This window comes from Citrus sinensis, chromosome 4 (assembly GCF_022201045.2).
Source record: "Citrus sinensis cultivar Valencia sweet orange chromosome 4, DVS_A1.0, whole genome shotgun sequence".
In the NCBI taxonomy this organism is placed as follows: Eukaryota; Viridiplantae; Streptophyta; class Magnoliopsida; order Sapindales; family Rutaceae; genus Citrus; species Citrus sinensis.
In genome coordinates, this window is record NC_068559.1 from 24,822,021 (window position 1) to 24,844,114 (window position 22,094).

The 22,094-nt window shown below is 36.9% G+C and overlaps 2 protein-coding genes and 1 non-coding gene across 7 annotated transcripts; all 3 read left to right on the plus strand.

The window, feature by feature from the left end:
- The first annotated feature begins 728 nt into the window (after positions 1 to 728).
- Positions 729 to 10,810, plus strand: LOC102629404 (serine/threonine-protein kinase 1). 5 transcript variants are annotated; one of them, XM_025100859.2, is made up of 19 exons: positions 733 to 1,411; positions 1,975 to 2,063; positions 2,162 to 2,269; positions 2,374 to 2,481; positions 2,583 to 2,673; positions 2,975 to 3,027; positions 3,647 to 3,709; positions 4,348 to 4,452; positions 4,853 to 4,897; positions 5,302 to 5,337; positions 6,106 to 6,161; positions 7,175 to 7,256; positions 7,928 to 8,056; positions 8,237 to 8,369; positions 8,816 to 8,951; positions 9,206 to 9,407; positions 9,889 to 10,107; positions 10,188 to 10,273; positions 10,517 to 10,810. In XM_025100859.2, the coding sequence occupies exons 1-19, from the start codon at positions 823 to 825 to the stop codon at positions 10,614 to 10,616; spliced, it is 2,430 nt and encodes an 809-aa protein (XP_024956627.1). In that variant the 5' UTR covers positions 733 to 822; the 3' UTR covers positions 10,617 to 10,810. The 5 variants fall into 5 exon arrangements, with proteins under 5 accessions (XP_024956629.1, XP_024956627.1, XP_015387446.1 ...); XM_025100860.2 differs by having other exon boundaries at positions 737 to 1,411; positions 9,907 to 10,107; XM_015531960.3 differs by lacking the exon at positions 4,348 to 4,452 and having other exon boundaries at positions 735 to 1,411.
- A 1,977-nt stretch (positions 10,811 to 12,787) lies between these two features.
- On the plus strand, positions 12,788 to 12,860 carry TRNAA-UGC (transfer RNA alanine (anticodon UGC)). Its single transcript has one exon. It is a non-coding gene; the product is annotated as a tRNA-Ala (tRNA).
- A 50-nt stretch (positions 12,861 to 12,910) lies between these two features.
- Positions 12,911 to 15,147, plus strand: LOC102629113 (uncharacterized). The gene is made up of 5 exons (XM_006484119.4): positions 12,911 to 13,243; positions 13,524 to 13,591; positions 13,691 to 13,866; positions 14,456 to 14,564; positions 14,669 to 15,147. Exons 1-5 carry the CDS (start codon positions 12,994 to 12,996, stop codon positions 14,966 to 14,968), a joined length of 903 nt encoding a protein of 300 aa, XP_006484182.1. The 5' UTR covers positions 12,911 to 12,993; the 3' UTR covers positions 14,969 to 15,147.
- The last annotated feature ends 6,947 nt before the right edge of the window (positions 15,148 to 22,094 follow it).

Sequence of the window (22,094 nt, forward strand, 5' to 3'; positions counted from 1 at the left end):
AGATTGTGCTAAGTTGAGAAGCTCTTATTGGCCGTGTGGACAATCAAATTGACTATAATCATCTAATTGAATTTAGATATTCTCACTGCAAAGTAAAACATACACAGGAACAAATTAATCTTTATAAAATAATGTACAAGCGGGCAATTTTGTTAAAAATATTGAGTTTTAAAATTCTATTTGAAGTAGCGATGAAAATAGGTGGTGATGTTTGAAGGATGAGAGAGGGAGAGAGAGAGAGAGAGATAAGAGAGAGAGCGCAAATTCAATTAGATGATCAATTGAAAAGATAAAAAAAAAGTTTTTATTCTTATTTTTCATAAGGCAAATTTAAAAATAAGTGAGGTTTTGAAAAGTATGAATATGATCCTCTCCTGATATGAGTTTTACTGAGTTTGTAAAGATTTTCTGTCATGTGTCTTTTAGTGGTAGTGTATGAGTAAAATTTAACTTTTTTTATTTATTTATTTCTTAATAACCAATCAGTAATTGAGTTATTTGATCAGGATTCAGGACTGAAAAGCAAGGGTTGATGAGATAAATTAAATGGGTCAAATATCACTACTCATTTAATAATAAAAACTGAAAATTTTCTAATAATATATATAAAAAATAATTTAATGGGTTCAAATAAGCCCAAATAAGCATCCTCAGTATTTTAATGCAGTGTATTAAGAAGACAAAATATATGGAATTTGCAGCAGTAGGCCCAACACGAAACAATGTTTGCGGATTAACGGACACTGGAGTCCAATAACGGCTGCAATTTGCTTGGGCGAAAATAACATTTCACTTGCGGTCTCTTTCTTCGTGGGCAGAAAAATGGATCACACGCCCACATCTCGGCGGACCCCGAAGCCGCCATCGAGATCGGAAATCTACTCAACAGTCGTAATTCACGACGACGACGATGATGACGATGACGATGAAGAGACCAGATACGACTCAGATTCCAGAACCAACTATTCGCAGAACGACGCCGTCATGGAGGACGACGACTCCCTCCCCCCGCTCCTCAAACGCCTGCCTAAAGATTTCGGCGCCGCTCCTCCCGAAGACGATGACGAGGAAGACGGAGATTTTGGCACTATGATCATCAAAACCAGAACTAAAACTAAAGCTAAAAACAGCCGTACGATAGTGAACAAACCGTATTCGGAGTTTAAGAAAACGGACGGTGACGATGAGTTCGGGACGTTTGTTGTTAGATCGAAGGACGGAGAGAGGAGGAGCGGAGGATACGACGATTCGACGATGGGGAGGGCGGTGGCTAGCATGCGGAGGTTTGGGAGTAGCTCGTCGTTGCATGGAGAGGATGTGAGGCAGCAGACAAAGGTGTCCTCGAGCTCGATCCCGGAGAGTGTTACCAGAGAAGATCCTACTACTAAGTATGAATTGCTCAACGAACTCGGTGCGTCTTGAACTCGAATTTAGTACTGAATTTTTTCTTCACTTTTGTTATTATTTTTTATTTTTTTTTGAAATCCACGTACTGACTTCTGACAGGTACTGTTAGTTAATCCTGTTTTTCTGTATGAACATGAATTTTCTCTTTTGATCGTTTTATAATTTCTAAAATTGTGCTTCTACTATTTAAGCAGCAAACTCGGTAGGCTATGTGCTTTCAAAATTAATCTGAATTAGAAGCACAACAGTTACAGATAGGCTCTTAGTCAAAATTTCAAATCAATTACAGCTCTGGCATTTTTAGTTGGCTCTTTTGGGGTGAATTGGAAAATACTTCAAGTTTGTAAGGCTTTTCAATGAGGCATATAATATGCTTTGTACTTTGTGCTTAGTGTAAGGCTTTTCAGCAAACTTTGTGCTTTATTAAGGCATTTTTTCTCCTTACCAATTGAAAAAAAATAGAAAAAAGAAAGGGTTTGTTTGCTCGTGGATAGCTGATTTTGCAGTATATTTTGACACTGCTGATACTTGTTTGTTTGGTTATTGTTCTAATTTTTGAGGAGGCAGGGAAGGGGTCTTATGGGGCTGTTTACAAGGCTAGAGATCTTAAAACTTCAGAGCTTGTTGCCATCAAAGTTATATCATTATCTGAAGGGGTATAAATGTTTCCTTGTTTGGTATGAAACTATTTTCTATGATTGTTTTAAGTTGGAGGGATTGCAGGAAATGAGTTTTTGATGTTGTTTGTGTTCAGGAGGAGGGATATGAAGAAATTCGTGGTGAAATTGAGATGTTGCAGCAGTGTAGTCATCCGAATGTTGTCCGCTACCTTGGTAGTTACCAAGGGGAAGAGTATCTTTGGGTGGGTGGTTCGGCATTTGCTAAATACTCCTTGTTTCCATAGCCCGTCGAATCATCATTGTCGGGTGTTTAGAGTTCAGTATAAATAATTTTGTTATTTGGCAGATAGTGATGGAGTATTGCGGGGGTGGAAGTGTGGCTGACCTGATGAATGTTACTGAGGAGCCTTTGGAGGAATATCAAATAGCATACATTTGCAGGGAAGCTTTAAAGGTATCCATAACTTTGATAAGTTTGAAAATGAATATTTAAATATTAAGCAATGTAGTGTCATACATATTTCTGCCTGCCTTTCTTTCTCTTATTATATGCAGGGCCTTGCTTATTTGCACTCAATTTTCAAAGTCCATAGAGATATCAAGGGTGGTAATATCTTGTTGACTGATCAAGGAGAGGTGAAGTTGGGTGAGTACGAATCATCAAACAATATTAATTTATCAAAAACAGTGCGTTGGTGCATGTTGTAGGTTTTGCATTTCACTTCCAGCCTGTGATATTGTTAGTTTTTGTTTGTACTTCAATCCTAATTGTTGGCCTCTCCATCTTCCCTCCCTTCCCCCCCTCCCCCCCCCCCCCCCCCCCCCCCCCCCCGGGTTTTCTAATTTCCCTTTCTCAGTTCGTGGTTTCCCATTGCAAAGTTAGCATATTGGTTCTCCATTTGCTTGTAACAGTTCATTGATTCAGAACTTTGGTGTCAATTTATCAGGTGATTTTGGAGTTGCAGCGCAGCTTACAAGGACCATGTCAAAACGTAACACGGTATTTTATCGTCTAACTTTTGCATAAATAGTTAGACGGGTGCTCGAGGTTTCTAGAAAGCTGGCATTACAAATGAGTAGTAATATTTGATTGAAGTGATAAAGCATTTTAACTTAATCTGCTCACCTTGGAATAAGTAATATGTTTTCCTAGTTGCTCATTTCTTTTGATTTTACTCTCTGGATTATGTACCCAAACGGTAACGTATTTGATATATGGATTTTGCTTTAATTTCTTATATCCTAATAAACTAATTTTAACTTCTGAGTAGTACTAGTATGTCATAGATTTTGAGATTTTGTTGCAAATGCGCTGGAGAAAAATAAAAAGAGTAGTGATTTCTTTTGCCTTAATGTTCATATGGATCTTCCTATTTGCTTATGTGAAAGCCAATTGAATTTTTTAGCTAAAATATTTCCTTCGAGTTTGGTATTTACTCTGCTTTTATGTTTATTTTTTCCTATTTCTTTTTACAAACTCCATTTTGTCACTATTTCTACATAACTTGGTCTTTTTGTTGGCATTTGCCAGTATTGCTCCTGCATTGATGACTTCTTTTGTTACTCTGTATGGATTTGACTTCTGATAGTATGTTTTATGACCTTCTACATTGTTTCAGTTTATTGGCACTCCACATTGGATGGCTCCAGAAGTTATTCAGGAAAGTCGATATGATGGCAAGGTATTGTATCTTTTGGCTGCATGAACTTTATTTTCTTTAAATCTCCTTCTTGCTTTGTGGTTCACCATCTCATCCTTTCCATCATTGGTAGAATTAAGTACCTAAGTAGCAGAGGAAACAGGTTTTAAGTATAGATGTGTATGCTAAAGTACTTTCATGGATTATGAGATAGATTGGTTATGGGGCTGCCTGATCCTTGGCTAACTACTGCATTTATTTTAACATCTGAATAGATTTGTCATAAAAAAGAAAAAGAAGGAATCTGAATAGATTAAGGAGATATTTTTTCTACTTGTACCCGCTTGAGTAACTAGTAGTTTTGGGATTTTGGGCCTCAGTAATAGTGAAAAGTGGATTTTAGGATTTTCTTCACTGATGCTGGACGCATATATAATTTTGATGGGTAACATAATGTTGATACTTCCATTGAGGAACGAGTTTGGTTAGGTGTTCTTGTTGAGCACTATTTCTTTTTCCTTTCTTTTTTATTTTTCTCTTTAATGCTTTTGTATTTGGATTTGATTGAGGTCATCGGATATCTTCTTGTCTTAATTTCAAGTTTTATTTGAAGGTGACTAATCTCCAGATGTGCATAAAAAACAATATAAATTACTAACACAAAGATTGTGGGTATGAAGTTGAACGAAAACCCTTGGAAGCACAAGTGGACTGATCTTTATACAAGATTAGGTGGAAATCACACGAAAAGCTTAAGAAACATATCTGAAAATTTTGTTACTTCAGTAAGTAATTTTTTAATGACATAATGAAGAACAAAATGTCAATCAAGCAATCTGATTATGTGATTAGGGTTCTAATGTCCTTTATGGATATTTGTAAATCCACATGACTCTTGTTCTTCCATTTGTTTTTTTCCGAAACCCTTTTGTGAGTACTTCGTTTGTTTTCGTTCTTATTCTTGAAATAAACAACCCGCACACACTCCCTTTCCAACCATCACATTCAAATGTTGAATCTGTAAGTTTTAGAGCAATGACTGTCCTGTTTTAGCTATTAATGATGAGGTTCTTGGATTAATACTTGGTTCCTGTGCTATTGGGAAGCTTTGATATGGTGCTGATTTTGCTATGATAAGTCATTGGTCATGCTAACTTCTTGGTACGCTTTCAAATCATCTCCCAGGTGGACGTTTGGGCCCTTGGTGTCTCTGCAATTGAAATGGCTGAGGTATGTCTGTCCAGGGGATAAATGGCTCCACTGTTCTTCCTGCCCCCCACAAAAAAAAAAAAGTTATCTGTGAAATTTTTTTCCCCCTCTGAATGAGCAATTTTTTCCAGTCATATCTTTTTTTGTGCCCTTGCCTTAGGTAATCTTAAGTCATTTTAGTTTCTGCCAGAGATATTCTTGTATGATTATAAAACCTTAGAATTTGTCCACATTCTTGCCTGGGGGTGCCTGGAAGGCTGGAATGAAAATATAACTCAGTAGAGTTGAGTTCATCAATCTTAGCTTTTCCGTTTATCAACTTATTTAGAATCTCTTCATCGAATCATAAATTGGCTCCTTCTATTTCTGTTTGGTAATGATGTTTTGAGCACTGCTATTCCGTATTTTCTTTTTCCTATTTTCAGGGCCTTCCTCCAAGGTCAACGGTCCATCCGATGAGGGTTAGTGCATTTAATTTCTTTTTAATCTGAACTCTTTATATTTTGGAATACTGAAGCATTTGAACTTCTATATTTTAATTGCCTTAATTTATATTGATGTTGGCTTCAACTGTCACTACATTATTTCTTGATACAGAAGCTACATCTGGATCTGTAAATTGTAGGATGTTTTGAAGATGAAGAGTGGGGGATAGATGTCCCAAAACATAAAATTGAAAGTTTGCTCATCTTAATTAGGTGTGAGAGATCACCATTCAGTTTGATGTATTATGGTTGATGGAACTGCTATGGACAGCCAAAATAGTTTTAAGGAACAGTTTGGTTGGTTTGGCCTCTTGCTTGGGAAGCAAGGGATCAAGGGTGTGAATCCCCTTCATACAAATGGAAGGGAAGTATTTTAATTTGGGGTGGGATACATGATAACTTACAGAAAATGGAGTATTGTGGGAATACGCCGTTTGGGATAATCTACAGGGATGGATATGATGCTTAAATAGATTGAGGGATTCTGTGGGGGCGATTCATTATTGTTTTAGACATCATTTCTTTTTTATAAATTAGAAAATGATAAAGAAACATGGTCAGGTTATTTTTGGAAAATGGGAGCAGGCTTCAATATCATATATATTTCTTCTGCTGTTATATAGATTTACATGAAGAAGTTTTTACTCCATTTTTTCTCTTATTTCCATGTCTTGTAATTCCTTTTCATTTTTTGTATTCAATTTTTGCTTATTAAGAATGTGACTTATTAATTTTTTATTATAGGTCTTATTCATGATATCCATTGAGCCAGCTCCAATGCTCGAGGATAAAGAGAAATGGTTTGTTATTTTAGTTCTTTTTGTGAACAATCTCTTAAAACAAGTCCTCTAGAAACATTGTCTTGCAAGTGGCTTAGAAATTCAGAATATGATTGCCATGCTGAACAGATTCTTTTGCTGGCTTTATGAGTCAGCAACCGAATTTGCAGCCATTATTTTCTATGCCATATAATATGTCACATTCATCGGCCATCTTCTCTTTACAGACCCCAGTTCTTTTAGTCCTTTCTGTTTCCCAAGTGTTTCATTCTCAAACCATATCCCGTTTTACAGGTGCAGTCATCAGATTCATCGCAGATAATCAAAAGACTTTAGTAGCCTTTCTTTTCATAACTGCATCTGCAGTTTCATTCTTTTGTTGCCTTTTGCATGTATGCACATGCTGTGGTTTCCTGAGCTGTCATGCAACTTGTTGCTTGCAAACAGTCCAAATCCCGCAAATTTGGTGGGAATTCATGGTCATTCAACATTATATTACAATTTTTCCTAAAAAGATATTGATGATCATCATCGGGTCTCTTTTTGCTTAAGTTGTCTATCTCTGGTTAAGCCCTGTTTTCCTTCATAAATTTCTTTTGGGTCTGCTTTTGTAATGCATATCCCCTATAACCTTTTGGTTGTAAAGTACAAAGTTGGGGTCTCAAGTCATTAATCCAGCTTCAATTATGACACTAAGAAATTGCAAAAGACATAGTTGGAGTTGTTAAGGGTGAATTTTTGCTGCATTTAGTCAGCTTTTGGTTATACTCAACTCAATGATCCTTATGGCACTGCATTGTAGAACAAAAGACATAGTTGGATGTATTGACTCCTCCACCAGAGGCTGTGGGCTCATGTATGGTAGCCTTTTAAGTATCAGTTTCCTTATACTCATAAATCTGATGATGTGTCTCAAAATCAGAGGAATAATCATAAAAAATTCCCACATCTTTCTAGTAAAGATTGTGCCTACTTATGCTTGTTTCATGACTGGCATTGTAAATCAATGTTTAAATTTGATGATTCTCATTCAGGTCTCTTGTCTTTCATGACTTTGTTGCAAAATGTCTTACCAAGGAACCGCGTGCTCGTCCCACAGCAGCTGAAATGCTTAAGGTATGGTAATTATTGGTTTCTGTATAATGTTGTCCTAAGAATTTCAATTTTGAAAAAGCTTGGTGCAATTATTCCTAAAGTAGTTGTTAAACATGAATTACCAGAAAAAGCTTCTCGCATTAAGATTTAAAATCCACTTGTCTTAGTTTCCATATTGTTTTTATGCTCCAGTTGTCATTTTTTATAGAGTTTTCCATATTGTTTTTTATAAGAGTTTTATGTGCTTCCTAAGTAATATACTTTGTATCTCCATTATAGATTGTGAAAAATGCTTTGAATGCCTGCAAGAATTATCTGTGTTTGATGACCTTTTTTTTGGGGGGGATGGGACTATGTAATAGTTTGATCTCTTAATAACTACAAGGAGAAAAAAGAAAAAAAGTTTTGCCTCTGTGATCACCATGATTTAGTGAACCATGTGATTTATATTCACATAGTTATAAGCTTTTGATAAATATAGTACTTATTAATACCTTTTAAGGATCAGACAACTACCTGTTGAGATTCGTGATGTCAAAACACCTGTATATTCATGTTCGCTAATGTCTGCTTGCATGTGCATGTGTTTTGTCTCTGTTTTTCTAACTTATATTATATAATTGGTATGCATTCTTTTGTTCTATTCTTATACTTTCCTACTTCAAAGCTATTCTCTTCATTTCAAACTTCAGCACAAATTCATTGAAAGATGCAAATGTGGAGCTACTGCAATGTTGCCAAAGATTGAAAAGGCAAGGCAAATTAGGGCCTCAATGGCTCAACAAGCACAAAATATTCTCTCAGACGAACCAGAAGTCAATGTATGCTTCTATTTCCTTACTTTGTGTGCTCAGACATGTTATAAAATCTGTGTATCTCATCATCACACACACACACACACACAAACATGCACATACTGCTTGCATACATAAACGTTATATTTTAAGTATATATGTGATATATCATTGATTGTGCTTGTATTGCTTCCGGTTCTGAAACAGGCAACAATGGGTCTGAAGTTGAATGAGGATTACGGAGATACCGTGCCATCAAAGCCTCAGGTTCAAGTGACAAATGAAGTGCTTGCAACTAGTACTTTGAAAAAGCAACATACGTTGGAGGATATGGAAGAAGGTATTGCTTACTCTGTGTATCTTATATTTCTAGTAAAATTCAGTTATTAGAAGGAAACTGTATTCAAACCCTAAATCACATTACAATTTGATTGCATTATTCTTATGTTGCTTTATCTTCATATTGAAATGCGGTATGGTTGTTGTGTGCATACTTTTAACTAAGATAAGAATAATGAGCAAACTAAAAAATTGTTGTTTCTTTTTAGTTAGTTCTTCATATAAACTAACTCTCACTCATGGGGAAAAATTCTCAAGTTTATTTACCATCTGACAATCTTAATCCAAGTTTGGATTGCATACTTGAGCCTGTTTGCTGGTGATAAATGGGAACCATGTAAATATATTGTGTAGTTAACCTTGTTTCTCTGTGAAGTATTGGTTACTGGGTAGAGAGAGCAAATTAGTTCACTTCTTTCTGATTTAGCTGAAATCTTTGTTAAACAGGTGACTTTGGGACTGTTGTAGTTCATGAGACTGATAAAACAATATCCAAGACTCAATGTTCCAATATTAAAGAATCTTCAACTCTTCCTGGACATACTGAAATTAGTGGCACTGGCGGCAAATTGGCTGATGTCAGGTATTTCCTACCCTAGATACTTCATATTTAACTTGGAACCACATGTATGATTCTTGTCTTTTCTCTTTGCTCCAGGAAAATGCCAAATTTTGTTTATTTGGCTAAGATTATCTTTTGGTATATACAATTGTGGCAATAGATTTCATAACCTCGGTTTGTAACCTATCAATTAATTCCTGTTATGTATCTTCTTTAAAAAAGTTATTGTTTGCCTACTGAAGTGCCTGATTCATTTGGGTATCCTATCCTATTAGGGTGGACGGTGCAGCAGGTGTTGCTTTAAACAATAAATTGGTTGGTGAATCACATCATCTTACACATACAATACAACCTTCTTCTGCTGAAAATCTCAAGACAAAAATTTCTCAAGGACAGATTGGTAGTGGCAGGGATACCGGCAGTGGCGCATTGAAGAGTGAAACAGTCAGCAAGAAAGCTTTTGCTTTGCAAGACAAGGTGATTTTTGTTTTAAACTCTATTTACACCAAATAATTGAGGAATGGTGATAAATTTTTTCCAGATTGCATTATAACTAACCTGACCTGAGCCCTTGGCTCCAGTGTTACATTGAAGTTGGAATGAATTTGGAAACTTCTAGAACTTTGTGAAAGTATGTAAGAACGTATAGAAGTCGAAAATAAATGGTTAGATTTTTACCCTATCAAGTTTATTTTGATATTTAGACAGTCTGTAAACATATGGTAGTTTAATTCACAAGAAACTCAGTATTTCATTTCCTGAAGTTCAGAATGACCAGGTCTTGCTTTTCTGTTTAACGTTTTTCCTTTGCTGAGAAAATTGCTTAGTTACCAGATGCTTGTTTAGTTTGGCTTACCCTGCCTCGTGAAATTGAGTGATGCACTTTATTCTCTCTCGTTTCATTTAGGCATGCTTTATTGCTTGTCATGGGACTGCAATGAATATACCTAATATTTAGTGCTTTCGGTTCCTGCAGCTTTGGTCCATATATGCAGCTGGTAATACAGTGCCAATTCCAATTCTGAGGGCAACTGATATTTCCCCTATTGCTCTCTTGTCGGACAATGTACTGGGAGCCATGCAACATGATAACAAAGGAACGGTGGCAGTGGAAGCACTGCAGGAACTTTTTACTGGTGATGGACAATCCAAAAAAGGACGAAGGGGCCAAAATGAGGTTAGACCTCTTGCTCTCTCTTTGTATGTGTGTGCACCCTATACTTTTGCTTGTCTTATAGGCTGTTTAATGTGGTACAGATTCCCCTCCCTCCAAGTGTCTACCAAAGGCTCACTTCAAGTTCCACGCTATTGAATCTGGCTCAGGCTTTAGCTTATCATAGAATGTATGATTTCATCATTCGCTCAATTATACTCGTTTGTTCTGTTAACCTGTGGCATGTTAATTTTCTCTTATTGACCTTAGGCCCAGTAAATCAGATAGCTTATGCAATTTGTGATATTTGAAATTCCCAATTGACTCCAGATAGTGATTCTTAATTTGTCTGTTCTGCCTGTATGAGTCATTCATGTGTTGCAATTTATTTATTTTTCTAAACTAGAGCTTGTTTTGATATATTACCGTGCAGGTGTTATGATGAAATGCCACTTCAAGAGCTGCAAGTAACACAAGAGGAACAGACCATTCAAAATCTATGTGATACCCTTCGAACTATACTCCGCTTGTAGATAATTTTATGTGGAAATGAAAAATAGAAAAGTATTAAATCTTTTGAATTTTTGTTTCTCCCTTCAATAGTTCAATTATTGTTTTCCTGTTCTCCGTAGCAGTACATTTTGTGTAGGTTTGAGGATGGCCAAAGGTAGTTGCAAAGGGGCAGTTAAATGTCCAATCTCATGTTCTCGCAATTTTTTCATGTACATTACATGTGGATGTGGGCTGTGTCGCTCTGGCCGTTGTTTTTGCTTCCAGTTTCATTTATTGTCCCTTAAAAAAGTTTTTGAAGGGTAGGATGGTGGGAATCCTTGTTAGAGATTTAAATTTAAGCAATTCTTAATGAATAAATACTCTCTGACTTTTTTTTTTTGGGTTGTTTGGGGGGGGGGGGGGTGGAGGTGGGGGAGGAGGAACGGTGATATGTATAATACAGTCAGAAATCTTGACTATCTGAGATTTAGACACTACATTTCTACACACTCAGTGATGGGGAGATATTTGTTTCATCCACATTAATGGGGGAGATATGTAATAGATAATCTGTCAACCTCATATCCCAAACAACTTCATGCTAAAGAATGAGAGGTGATTACTTAATTAGGAAACAACAATTAGTAATTTAGAGTAAGAATCTGTTCGTTGGTATAATTCTGCAACTGTTAACTTGTTTTGTAAATTGATATTGACTACTTATTAGAAGTCTCAAATCTGCTGTTCATTGTCGACTAATCATTCTATTCAATGACAGCCATAGCATCTCAAAAAAATCAGTTGGAATATCAGTTAAACGACAGGAAAATGCTACTTTCTCCGGGTCAAAAACCCTGAATTATTTCAAAACGGTGTCGTTTTGGTTTTTTTTTTTGTTCTTTTTACTTGCATGAAACATAGTCGTTTGAGCTAGTAAATACAAAATAAACTAAAGCAGAAAAAATTCAAGTGCTTCTCTGCCCCTTTCATTATGACAAAATCCCAAAATCATAGAGTTGCAAATAATCACATCCAATGAAAATGACTCCTTGAAAACCCGTATTGCATACTCAAGACAACGGCATTTAGTGTACACCTCAACTAAAGCTCCTCTGCATACAACATTTATCTTGTAACAATTTCTTATCATGAAACAATGAATTTGTTTGCCTTGCTCAAGAGAAGAAATGTTTGCACATGCTGCCAAAAAGAGTTTCAAATGTAAATTTACAAGGTCTTGTCTCCCATTACATCTTTGAGAAAGATGTCATAGCTTCTTCACTCTGAACACGACGAGCGTAGCCAGTCAACACAGCATTCCAAGAAACCTTGTCCCGCCGTTGACTGAACGCTGTATTTTTTGCAGACCAAATCAGCTCAAATTTCAGACCAAATCAGCACAATTTTCAGACCAAATCAAGCACAAATTGCAGACCAATTCAAGCACAAATTGCAGACCAAATCAGCACAAACTGCAGACGAAAATGAAGACGAGAAAATGAAGAGGGGAAGACGAAAACGAAGAGGAGGGGAACAAGGAAGAAGGGCTGCTTGACTCTAGATCGAATGCGACTGGAGATTTTGATTTCCTAGCTCTAAAGGGATTTTCCTCAACAAAGGGCAACAAGAAAGTCATGAAAGAGAGAAGATGAGACTATTAGCCAGCGGGCGAAGGATTTAGCTCTAGAACCGGCTAGGAACCCGAAAAAGAAAGGAGAATGTGAAAAGCGGATTCCCCTTCTCGTTATCCAATCCGCGGTTGAACAGTTCGAATCTCGACTAAGAATCTATGCTTTTGTAGTCGATTGATGATACAGAGAGCTTGTTTTTATTTTTTTGTTTTAAAGCTCCGAGAGGTCTCTCTCTCCTCTCCGATTTTGTTTGTTGCTATGCTTTGCTTTTTTAGGAGACACTGAGAGAGAGAGAGAGGAAGACGAAAACGAAGAGAGGAACTTTTGCTAGGGTGAAACGACAGCGTTTCATGAAGAAGAGAAAACAACGTCATTTTGTTTTATTTAATTTTTAGAGTTTGACCCGTGATTTAATCCGGGGTAAATATCAAAACTCTTAACTAAATCTAAAAAATCCTCACGGGTACTTTTTGGGCTCGCGCGGTTTCAGTCTCATAATGAAAGTGCTGCTTGGGGAAGCGGTTCTAGTAAATACATTTCTTAAGGTATATTAATGTTTATATAAGCTCAAAGCCCAAGTCGGGGATGTAGCTCAAATGGTAGAGCGCTCGCTTTGCATGCGAGAGGTACAGGGTTCGATCCCCTGCATCTCCATTCGTTTAACTTTTGCAATCACAATTCGACAAAGTCGAAACTACGTCCTTTTATTTAGTTGAAAACCGATTTTCCAGCCCCCACAAAACCCAGGGGCCTGAGACAGTAGCCGGGCATTAGCAGTAGTAATACTATGTTTCTTCAAAATTTACGACGCAGTGTGGGCAGGTGGTCACTCTTCTTCTCTTCTTCATCTTTGTCGACAAGAAGGCTCTCTTTTTTTGCTTTGCCCAATATACAACATAACTCACTCCTTTTTCAAAACCCTTGTCGTTTTGTTGATGTTTCTCTTAAACCAACTTCTCCTTTAGCTTTATCTCATCGATTCTTAAGCTCCAGTGTCACTCAAAATAAAGACCACTACGAAGAACACCCACTTCAGCGTAAGCTTCGTTTTAGCTATTCCACGCAGGTTCTATACGATGTTTTCTTCCATCACTCAAGTGTATTATGTGTTTGATTAAAGTTCTATTCCAACGGCTTTATTTGCTTATATATTATTTGATGTTCCAATCAACGTCAATTTTATAATTTTCTTACCACCTCCGCTCTCAATTCACTCTTTTTCCATTTGTGTTTTAAATTTCCATTGTATCTCACTTGTTTTTGATAATTTCTAAATGTGGTTTGGGAGTCGCTGAGAAACTCTTGTTACTGCTGCAGATGAAGAAACTGAAGCGGGAGAAACCACAGATGATGGATGGGAAGAGGAGGATGAGGCCGAGCCTCAGGTACAGTGTTGCTGTGTTTTTGTTGAAGAGTTTGGTTGCCCATATTTCTTTTTCTACCATAAATTTATAGTGGATTAATTTATTTGTTCGTTATTACAGGTTGGTGATGGAGGGGATGGGGGTGGCGTGGTGTTTCAAGGTGTACCCTGGGGCGAACGAGCTCTATCTATTGCCCATGAGGTCTTGTTGCAGTTTGGTGATGACATAAAACTCTATGCTTTCAAGGCCACTCCTCGTGGATATGTTTATGTGAGACTAGATAAATTGTCAAACAAGTAAGGCTTTCTACACTTTTGTTTGTATTAAACTTTTTTCAGTGATGAGAACCAAAATTCATAATATTGTACGCAAATAATTACTGTTGAGCCCCTAATGGTTGATAGGTGCGGTATGAAGCATAGACTACCATAATAATTAATTTCCAAAATTTTATATCAACATATTCTACACATGTTCAAATATTTCAAACAATTCAATCCACTAGTTAATAAGCGGCATTCAATCAACAAGTTCTAACTTATGGAGTTGTTTAAGTTGAAACCATTTTATTTGTTAGTTCCAGTTTTTCTATTTGGGCACTTGTTAAATAACGATGTTAATTCAAAATCCTTAGTTAAATACTCTCTTGTAAACTGTCAAACTTTGATAGCTAATAGAAGCTTCATTCTTATGCAAAATATACCCATTTTCCTCTACACAAACAAACTAGATGAAAATGGTATCTATTCTTTTGCTTGACCACGTTCCTAAATGGTTTGATGTCAATTATGCTGGTTTTAGATTGTAGATCGTGGTGTTGGTAAAGTACTTGTATTCATCTGTTGATGTTTCTTTAAGTTAAATTACCAACATGCCTTTTATTAGATATGGATGTCCTAGCATGGAGGAGCTTGAAAGTTATAGTCAAGAATACAAGAAAAAATTAGATGAAGTTGGAGCTCTTGGAGAAATACCTGATGATTTGGCTCTTGAGGTAACGGAACAAATTGCTAACTGTGCTTTTTTATTGTTGCTCAGTTCATATATGCTGTGATGGCAAAATATATATAACAAATAAGGCTTTGCTTTAATTTGCAGGTATCAACTCCTGGTGCAGAACGGATGTTGAAAGTACCCGATGATTTAGGTCGTTTTAAAGAGATGCCCATTACAGTTTGCTATGAAGACCAGGACTCTGATAGCAGGGAAAAGACTGGGGTCTTCCTGTTGGATTCCATAGAGATGGACTCAGAGATTTGTGTGTGGAAGTTGGCAAATGTGAAGGAGAACAGGGACCCTCAAGAGAAAGGTAGACCATTAAGCCGCAAACAGAGAGACTGGAGATTGAATTTGCCTTTTGTGATGCATAAAAGGGTGACTTTATATCTTGAATACTGAAAAATCTGTGCGGAATGTATTATAGGAATTAGGAAACAAGATTATAGAGTCTCTGCTGTCTTAGTTGAAAAGGTCGAGCACTTGAGCTTGTATGCATTTAAAACAATGCTTTCAAAAGCATTTTCATCTGAAATATTAATCATCTGAATCGAATAAGATCATGCTTAAATTTCGATTTAGTTTCATGGACCATTAATAATGAGCGGCTCAAATACCGGCTGCATATATCGTCTATGTAGACTTGTAAACTGAAAATTATTGTCTCGTTAGCTATTGATTAATTTTTACTCACATTGAGAGCAAGGGAAATCTCAATTTCGTTACTGATCTGTGAGAGCAAGAGCAATCAACAATCACCACTCATCAGCAATTAACTGATGATAAAATTACTAACAGATGAAGAAGTGATAATGTGTTATCTTCTCAGCAAGGTAACCAACAAGCCGCGGCGTACAAAGTTTATCACTGAAATGTATGATTCTACTATGGTGATGAAAAAATATTTGGCAAAGAAAATTTGGCGAAACAGGTGAAAAGTTTCCATACCTGCTCGCCAAGATAAAAAGAGTTCCCAGAACGGGTACCGTATTGATAGAAATTTAAATGAAAAACTCAAGAGAGAAGAAAGATATTAAATATGAATCAAAACCTATCAGGCTTGATGGAGCATGACCGAATATCAGTTATTTAAATAAGGTTCCGATATATATGCACAAAACTAACAGTTGACGCAGAAATCTGATCAACTAGAGAATTAATCGTGTATGTAGAGGCGATACACAGAGTTTTAGGTAATTCAGCCATGGATAGAAATTAAATGCTTTTAATACCATTAATTTAATGGTTTTACTTAATGAAAAACAAATCCAATTTTTACTGTTACAGTATCTTGTCCTTTGTATTAAGAGAGGCATTCTATTTATAATCTTCTACTTATAACATAAAATTTGAATTCACATTCTTCTTAGTCATCTGTATTACTTAAGATTCGAATGATAATATAATTTTATATCTATCCATATTTATTTAACGTATTTTCTTAAATTAAACTTATCGATTCTTTCAGGTCGCGAGAGTGGACTTAAACCAAGTGTCTAATTTTAAATTCATGGATAAGACACTTGACTTAAGTCTACTGATGCAGCGGAAGTTTAATGTTCAAAATATTCCGTTGATTCTAGAAAATACCGGAACAAAAGAACAACTAAATTCACGTTGATTCAAAAGAATACCGCGACTTTAGGGGTTAAGATTCGTTGATTCCGCAGAATACTGAGAATTAACTGTTCAAATACTCACAAAGAGATTTGAAAATTGAAATATTATTAAACTCAAAATTCTACCTTCAAAGGCTACAAGAGGGAGCTATTTATAGTAGTAGTAATTATCCTAATTCATGAAGTAAAACAAAATCCTAAATTGAAAAGGAAACAAAATTTTAAATTAGAAAGGAATTAAAAAGTCTTTAAACTTTAGTTAATAAGGAAACTAATCCTAGTATAATATAGATTCTTACTCTTCATAATTCCCCCCAGGGTGGAGAGAATTCGCCCTCGAATTCGGAGTGTCAGCAACCACATCTTCATCATGATCACCTCTATAAGGAATAAGACGCTTGACATTAAATACATCTGCGGTGCGGATATGACTATGAAGCTTTAATCTGTAGGCATTAGGATTTATCTTCTCTATAATCTCCAAAGGGCCGATTTTCCTGGCAGAAAGCTTGTTGTACTCACCAACTAAGAATCTATCTTTAGTTAGGACAGCCCAAACAAGATCTCCCACTTGAAATTCCAAAGCTCGACGTTTTTTGTCTGCCACAATTTTATAACCTTCGGTTGTCTGCTTCAAAGACTCTTGCGTAGTTTCAAGAATTTTCTTAAGTTGCTCAATAAAGTCTTCCGCTTTACTACTTTTGCGAACTAAATCTGGAATTGGAGCCAAGTTGATGGGAGCTTGTGGATTATATCTGTAATTCACCTGAAAAGGGCTTAAACTAGTACTGCGCTTAACTGCATGGTTATAAGCAAACTCGACTTGATATAACTTTTGATCCCACATCTTCAAGTTATCGCCGACTAGACTACGTAGATGGTTGCCTAAAGAGCGATTGACAACTTCGATTTGACCATCTGTTTGTGGGTGGTAGGCATTACTGAAATTCAGGCGAGTGTTAGTCAACTTCCATAATGTCTTCCCAAAATGGCTAAGAAATCGTGTATCCCGGTCAGATACTATAGAACTCGGTAAACCATGCAATCTATAGACTTCCTTGAAGAATAGACGAGCAACAGTCAAAGCGTCTGTAGTATTTTTGCAGGCAATGAAGTGAGCCATTTTCGAGAATCGATCAACAACAACAAATATTGAATCCATACCCCTCTGAGTGCAGGGTAATCCCAAAACAAAATCCATGCTAATGTCAGCCCAAGGTTGTGTTAGAATCGGCAGCGGCATATATAAACCAGCATTAGTTGCTGAACCCTTGGAAACTTGACAAATGCGACAAGTCTCGACATAGTGATAGACTTCACGCCTATAGTAGGCCAAAAATAAGTGTTGGCTATTAGAGCTAGAGTTTTGTCGCGACCTATGTGCCCTTCATTATGTAACTCTGCAATGATTTTCAATCTCAAACTTGAGTCAGGAATACACAACTGATTACTCTTGAAAAGGAATTTGTCGTGTAAATGATAATCTGAGCGAAACCCTGCAACAACGTCTTCTAATATAGGAGCAAAGTAAGGATCAGAAGCATATAACTCTCGAAATGTGTCAAATCCGAGAACTTGATTATGCATCTTTGTCAATAAAGAAGTTCGTTGACTAAGTGCATCTGCTGTCCGGTTGGATTCACTAGAGGTACGCTTCACCACAAAAGTAAATTGTTGAAGGAATGTTGTCCACATGGCATGTCTGTGAGAGAGCTTGTCTTAACTATTGAGGTATTTTAACGCGGCATGGTCAGTGTATAAAACAAAGTCTTTATGGATTAGATAATGTTGCCAATGTTTTAACGCTTGGACTACTGCGTAAAATTCCACGTCATAAATATTGTAGTGTGCCTTTGCTCCATTTAACTTCTCACTAAAATAAGATATAGGCTTACCCTGTTGGCTAAGAACAGCTCCAATGTGAACCTTAGAAGCATCACAATGTACCTTAAAAGTGAGCGAAAAATTTGGTAGAGCAAGTACTGGGGCAGTAATCATCTTTTCTTTGATAATCTTGAATGCCTTAGTAGCTGCCTCTATCCAAGAGAATTGTCCTCCTTTCATGCAATCCGTGATTGATGCCATAATAGTACTGAAATGAAGAATGAATCGCCTGTAAAAAGAGGCCAATCCATGGAAACTTCTGGTGGCAGATAAAGTAGTTGGCGAAGGCCAATCTCGAATAGCATCCGCTTTTGATTAGTCAACAGATATACCATCCTTCGACACCACATATCCCAAAAATAATACTTTCTCTGTCAAGAAAATACAATTGTTTACTGCTGTGTATAAACTTGCTATTCTTAAGGCTGAAAGCACTTCTCTCAAATGTTGTAGATGTAACTCGTGACTGGTGCTATATATAAGTATATCATCGAAGTAAACAACCACAAACTTTCCAATGAAAGGGCGAAGAACTTGATTCATGACTTGCATAAAAGTACTCGGAGCATTGGATAAGCCAAATTGCATTACCAACCACTCGTATAACCCTTCGCGAATTTTAAAAGTTGTTTTCCATTCATCTCCAGGCCGTATTCAAATTTGATGGTAGCCACTTTTCAAATCAAGTTTGGTAAAAATTGTTGCTCCACTGAGTTGATCTAACAAGTCATCTAATCGAGGGATTGGAAAACGATATCGAACTGTAATTTTATTGATAGCTCGACTGTCCACGCACATCCTCCAAGAAGCATATTTCGTTGGAGTCAACAAAGCAGGGACTGCACATGGACTAAGACTTTCACGGATAAATCCCTTTTCTAGTAACTCTTCCACTTGGCGCCTTAATTCCTTATGTTCTGTAGGACTCGTACGATAATGAGGTCGATTTGGTAATGTAGAACCAGATACCAAATCAATTTGGTGTTGTATATCCCGAAGAGGTGGTAAACCCTGTGGTAGCTCATTGGGGAACAAATCTTAAAATTCCTCCAGAATAGGTGTCACAGCTTCAGGAATCTTCGAATCACCGTTACTCTCTTTTCCCAATAAAATGTAAACTCTCTTTGTCTATGCTACAACATCTATAAATTACTTCTTGCCTAACAAATAATTACCCAAGTCTTGCTGGAGAGTAAACTCCTTGTTAGGTAGGAGAACGATCTTGGTGTTGTTAAACATAAAGCTGTAGGTGTTTCTCTTCCCATTATGCACTATGTTTCGATCATATTGCCAAGGTCTACGCAGTAATAGATGACAAGCATCCATAGCCACAACATCACACCAAATTTTGTCTTTATAAATTGAACCAATGGATAAGGAAATTAAGCAACGTTTCGATACTGTCACTTGATTTCCCTTCTTCAGCCATGTGAGCTTGTATGGAGTTTGATGAGGTTATATCTTTAAATTTAGCTTTGTTATGGCTTCTTCTGAAATTACATTCTCGCAACTGCCAGAGTCTATGACCATACGACCTATTTTACCCCCAATTGTGCAAGTAGTCTAAAAGATATTTTGTCGTAGCCACTTGTCTTTGTCTTGCCCTTTAGGAGTGAATAATGCACGGTTCACGATCAACATTGGTCCACTATCACCATGTTCTTCAACAGATTGAGCGCTACCACTACTATTAAAAGTTGGCTCTACAGTGAATTCTTCAGTTTCTTCCTCCTGATAGTCTTCGCTTTCCTTTGTGCCTGCGAATAAGCCTTTACCATATTTTCCTCCCTTTTTACATTCTGTCATTCGGTGCCCATTTTCTCCGCAATTAAAACAGCATAATCCCGAACCCGAGGATTGAGTTTTGCTGCTTTGACCGATTTCACTAGGTTTACTAGTTTTATTTGGAGGAGTGAAATTACGAAATTGGGAAGTCGGGTTTGAATTATCACGAACAACACTTCGAGCACCCCGAAAGCTTGAGTCATTAGTACGTCGACTAAATTGCTTTTCCAACTGCAAGGCTTGTTGGTGTGCCTCTGAAATAGAGTATGGGTCAAGTAAATTTAATTAGTCTTGAAATTGAGATCGTAGGCCTCCAATGTAGTGGGAAACCTGTTGTTCTTTTGTCTCTGTCAAGTCATTGCGTGCCACCAACCAATGGAATTCTGTAGTGTAATCATCTACTGATCGATTACCTTGCCTTAAATTCTGTAGTTGTTGATATAACAGTCTGGCGTAATTATGAGGCAAGAATGCTCCACGCAAGTGCTTCTTGAACTTTTCCCAAGAATCAATCTTCTTTTTGCCTTGCCTAATCCTTGTGAGCTTAGTTTGTTGCCGCCAAGCTACTGCTCTTCCACGAAATCGAGTTGCAGTAAGCGAAACTAGTTTATTTTCAGGAACTTCTTTGTATTAAAAAACTTCCTCAATGGCGTTAATCCAATCCAATAATTCTTCAGGTCGACCACTTCCTTGAAATTCGGGAATGTCAATTCTCAACCCAGATTCCCATCTTCTGTCATCAGTAGACTCAGTTCTAGGTCGACGCCCAGAGAATGGATTAGCAAAGCTTCCACTTGATTTGTCTTCACGTTCTGGAGTATGATGGCGTTCGTCAAGTAACTCTGCCATTCGTGCCATTTGTGCAGCTAACATATCAATTCTGGCTATCATACTAGCCAGGACTTCATCTTTAGAAACATCTTCTTGATTGTAAGTTGCAGTATGAGCATCACGAGCTTTTCTTGGAGGCATTTTTTCAAATTCGGGTTTAAAAAGGTAGTGGGCCTAAACTGAAAGTAAATAAAAATTTTAGGTCGAAACTGTAATTAAATAGAAGTTTTAGATTTCTGATGACGGTGGTTGGAAATCGAGTAAGGATGGGTAGATTTGAAAGATTTTGGGTTGGTAAGTATGATGGTGGTGGTGGTTTGTCCGAAAAAGTGGTGTTTTGGTAGGAAATTGTAGATAAAGCCGGCGGTTTTGGAGGGCTTCGGTTTCTGGTGGTTTGAGCGTCGATCGGCAGTGAGGAATGGTAGGAAAGGTTCAGTTGATGGAGAGGAATGGACTGATGGTGGTGCTTCTGGCCAAATCGCGCCGGAAAGTGGTGAACGGAGGTGGCGGCGATCGCGGCTGTTTTGGCTTTGTCTTCTGGCAATCTGTGGCTAACGGATAGTGGAAGATGCTTGGGGTTTGATGGCCGGCGATTTATGATCCGTTTAGTGGTGGTTGCGTCCGGATCGGTGACGGAAAACGAGAGCCGGCAGCCTTGGACGGTGGCCGCAGGCTAAAGGTTTTGTTTCTGTTCTGTTTCAGTTTTTTTTTTTAACTAAACGGAAAAAATCAAAGAAGGAAAAAAGGAAAGGTTTGGTGGTAGATGGAGTTAGATTGGTGATACCAGGTTTTGGCTCTGATACCAAGCCGATGCAGTAGAAGTTTAATATTCAAAATATTTCGTTGATTCTAGAGAATACTGGAACAAAAGAACAACTAAATTCACGTTGATTCAAAAGAATACCGTGAATTTAGGGGTTAAGACTCTTTGATTCCGCAGAATACCGAGAATTAACTGTTCAAATACTCACAAAGAGATTTGAAAATTGAAATATTATTAAACTCAAAATTCTACCTTCAAAGGCTACAAGAGGGAGCTATTTATAGTAGTAATAATTATCCTAATTCATGAAGTAAAACAAAATCCTAAATTGAAAGGGAAACAAAATTCTAAATTAGAAAGGAATTAAAAAATTTTTAAACTTTAGTTAATAAGGAAACTAATCCTAGTATAATATAGATTCCTACTCTTCATCATCCACCCTAGCAACCTAAAAAAATCTTAAGTTTAATTTAAAACAATAAGTTAAAAAGATACACATAGATACTTGACTCAAAATAAAAATATTTTAGACTTTCCTTCACCAATTTTTCGCATTTCTTGATAGAAAATTACAAAATATATTTTTATTTGTTTAGTTTCTTGGAACTAGCTAATCAATTAAGTCCCATTCAATTTTTCTTTATTT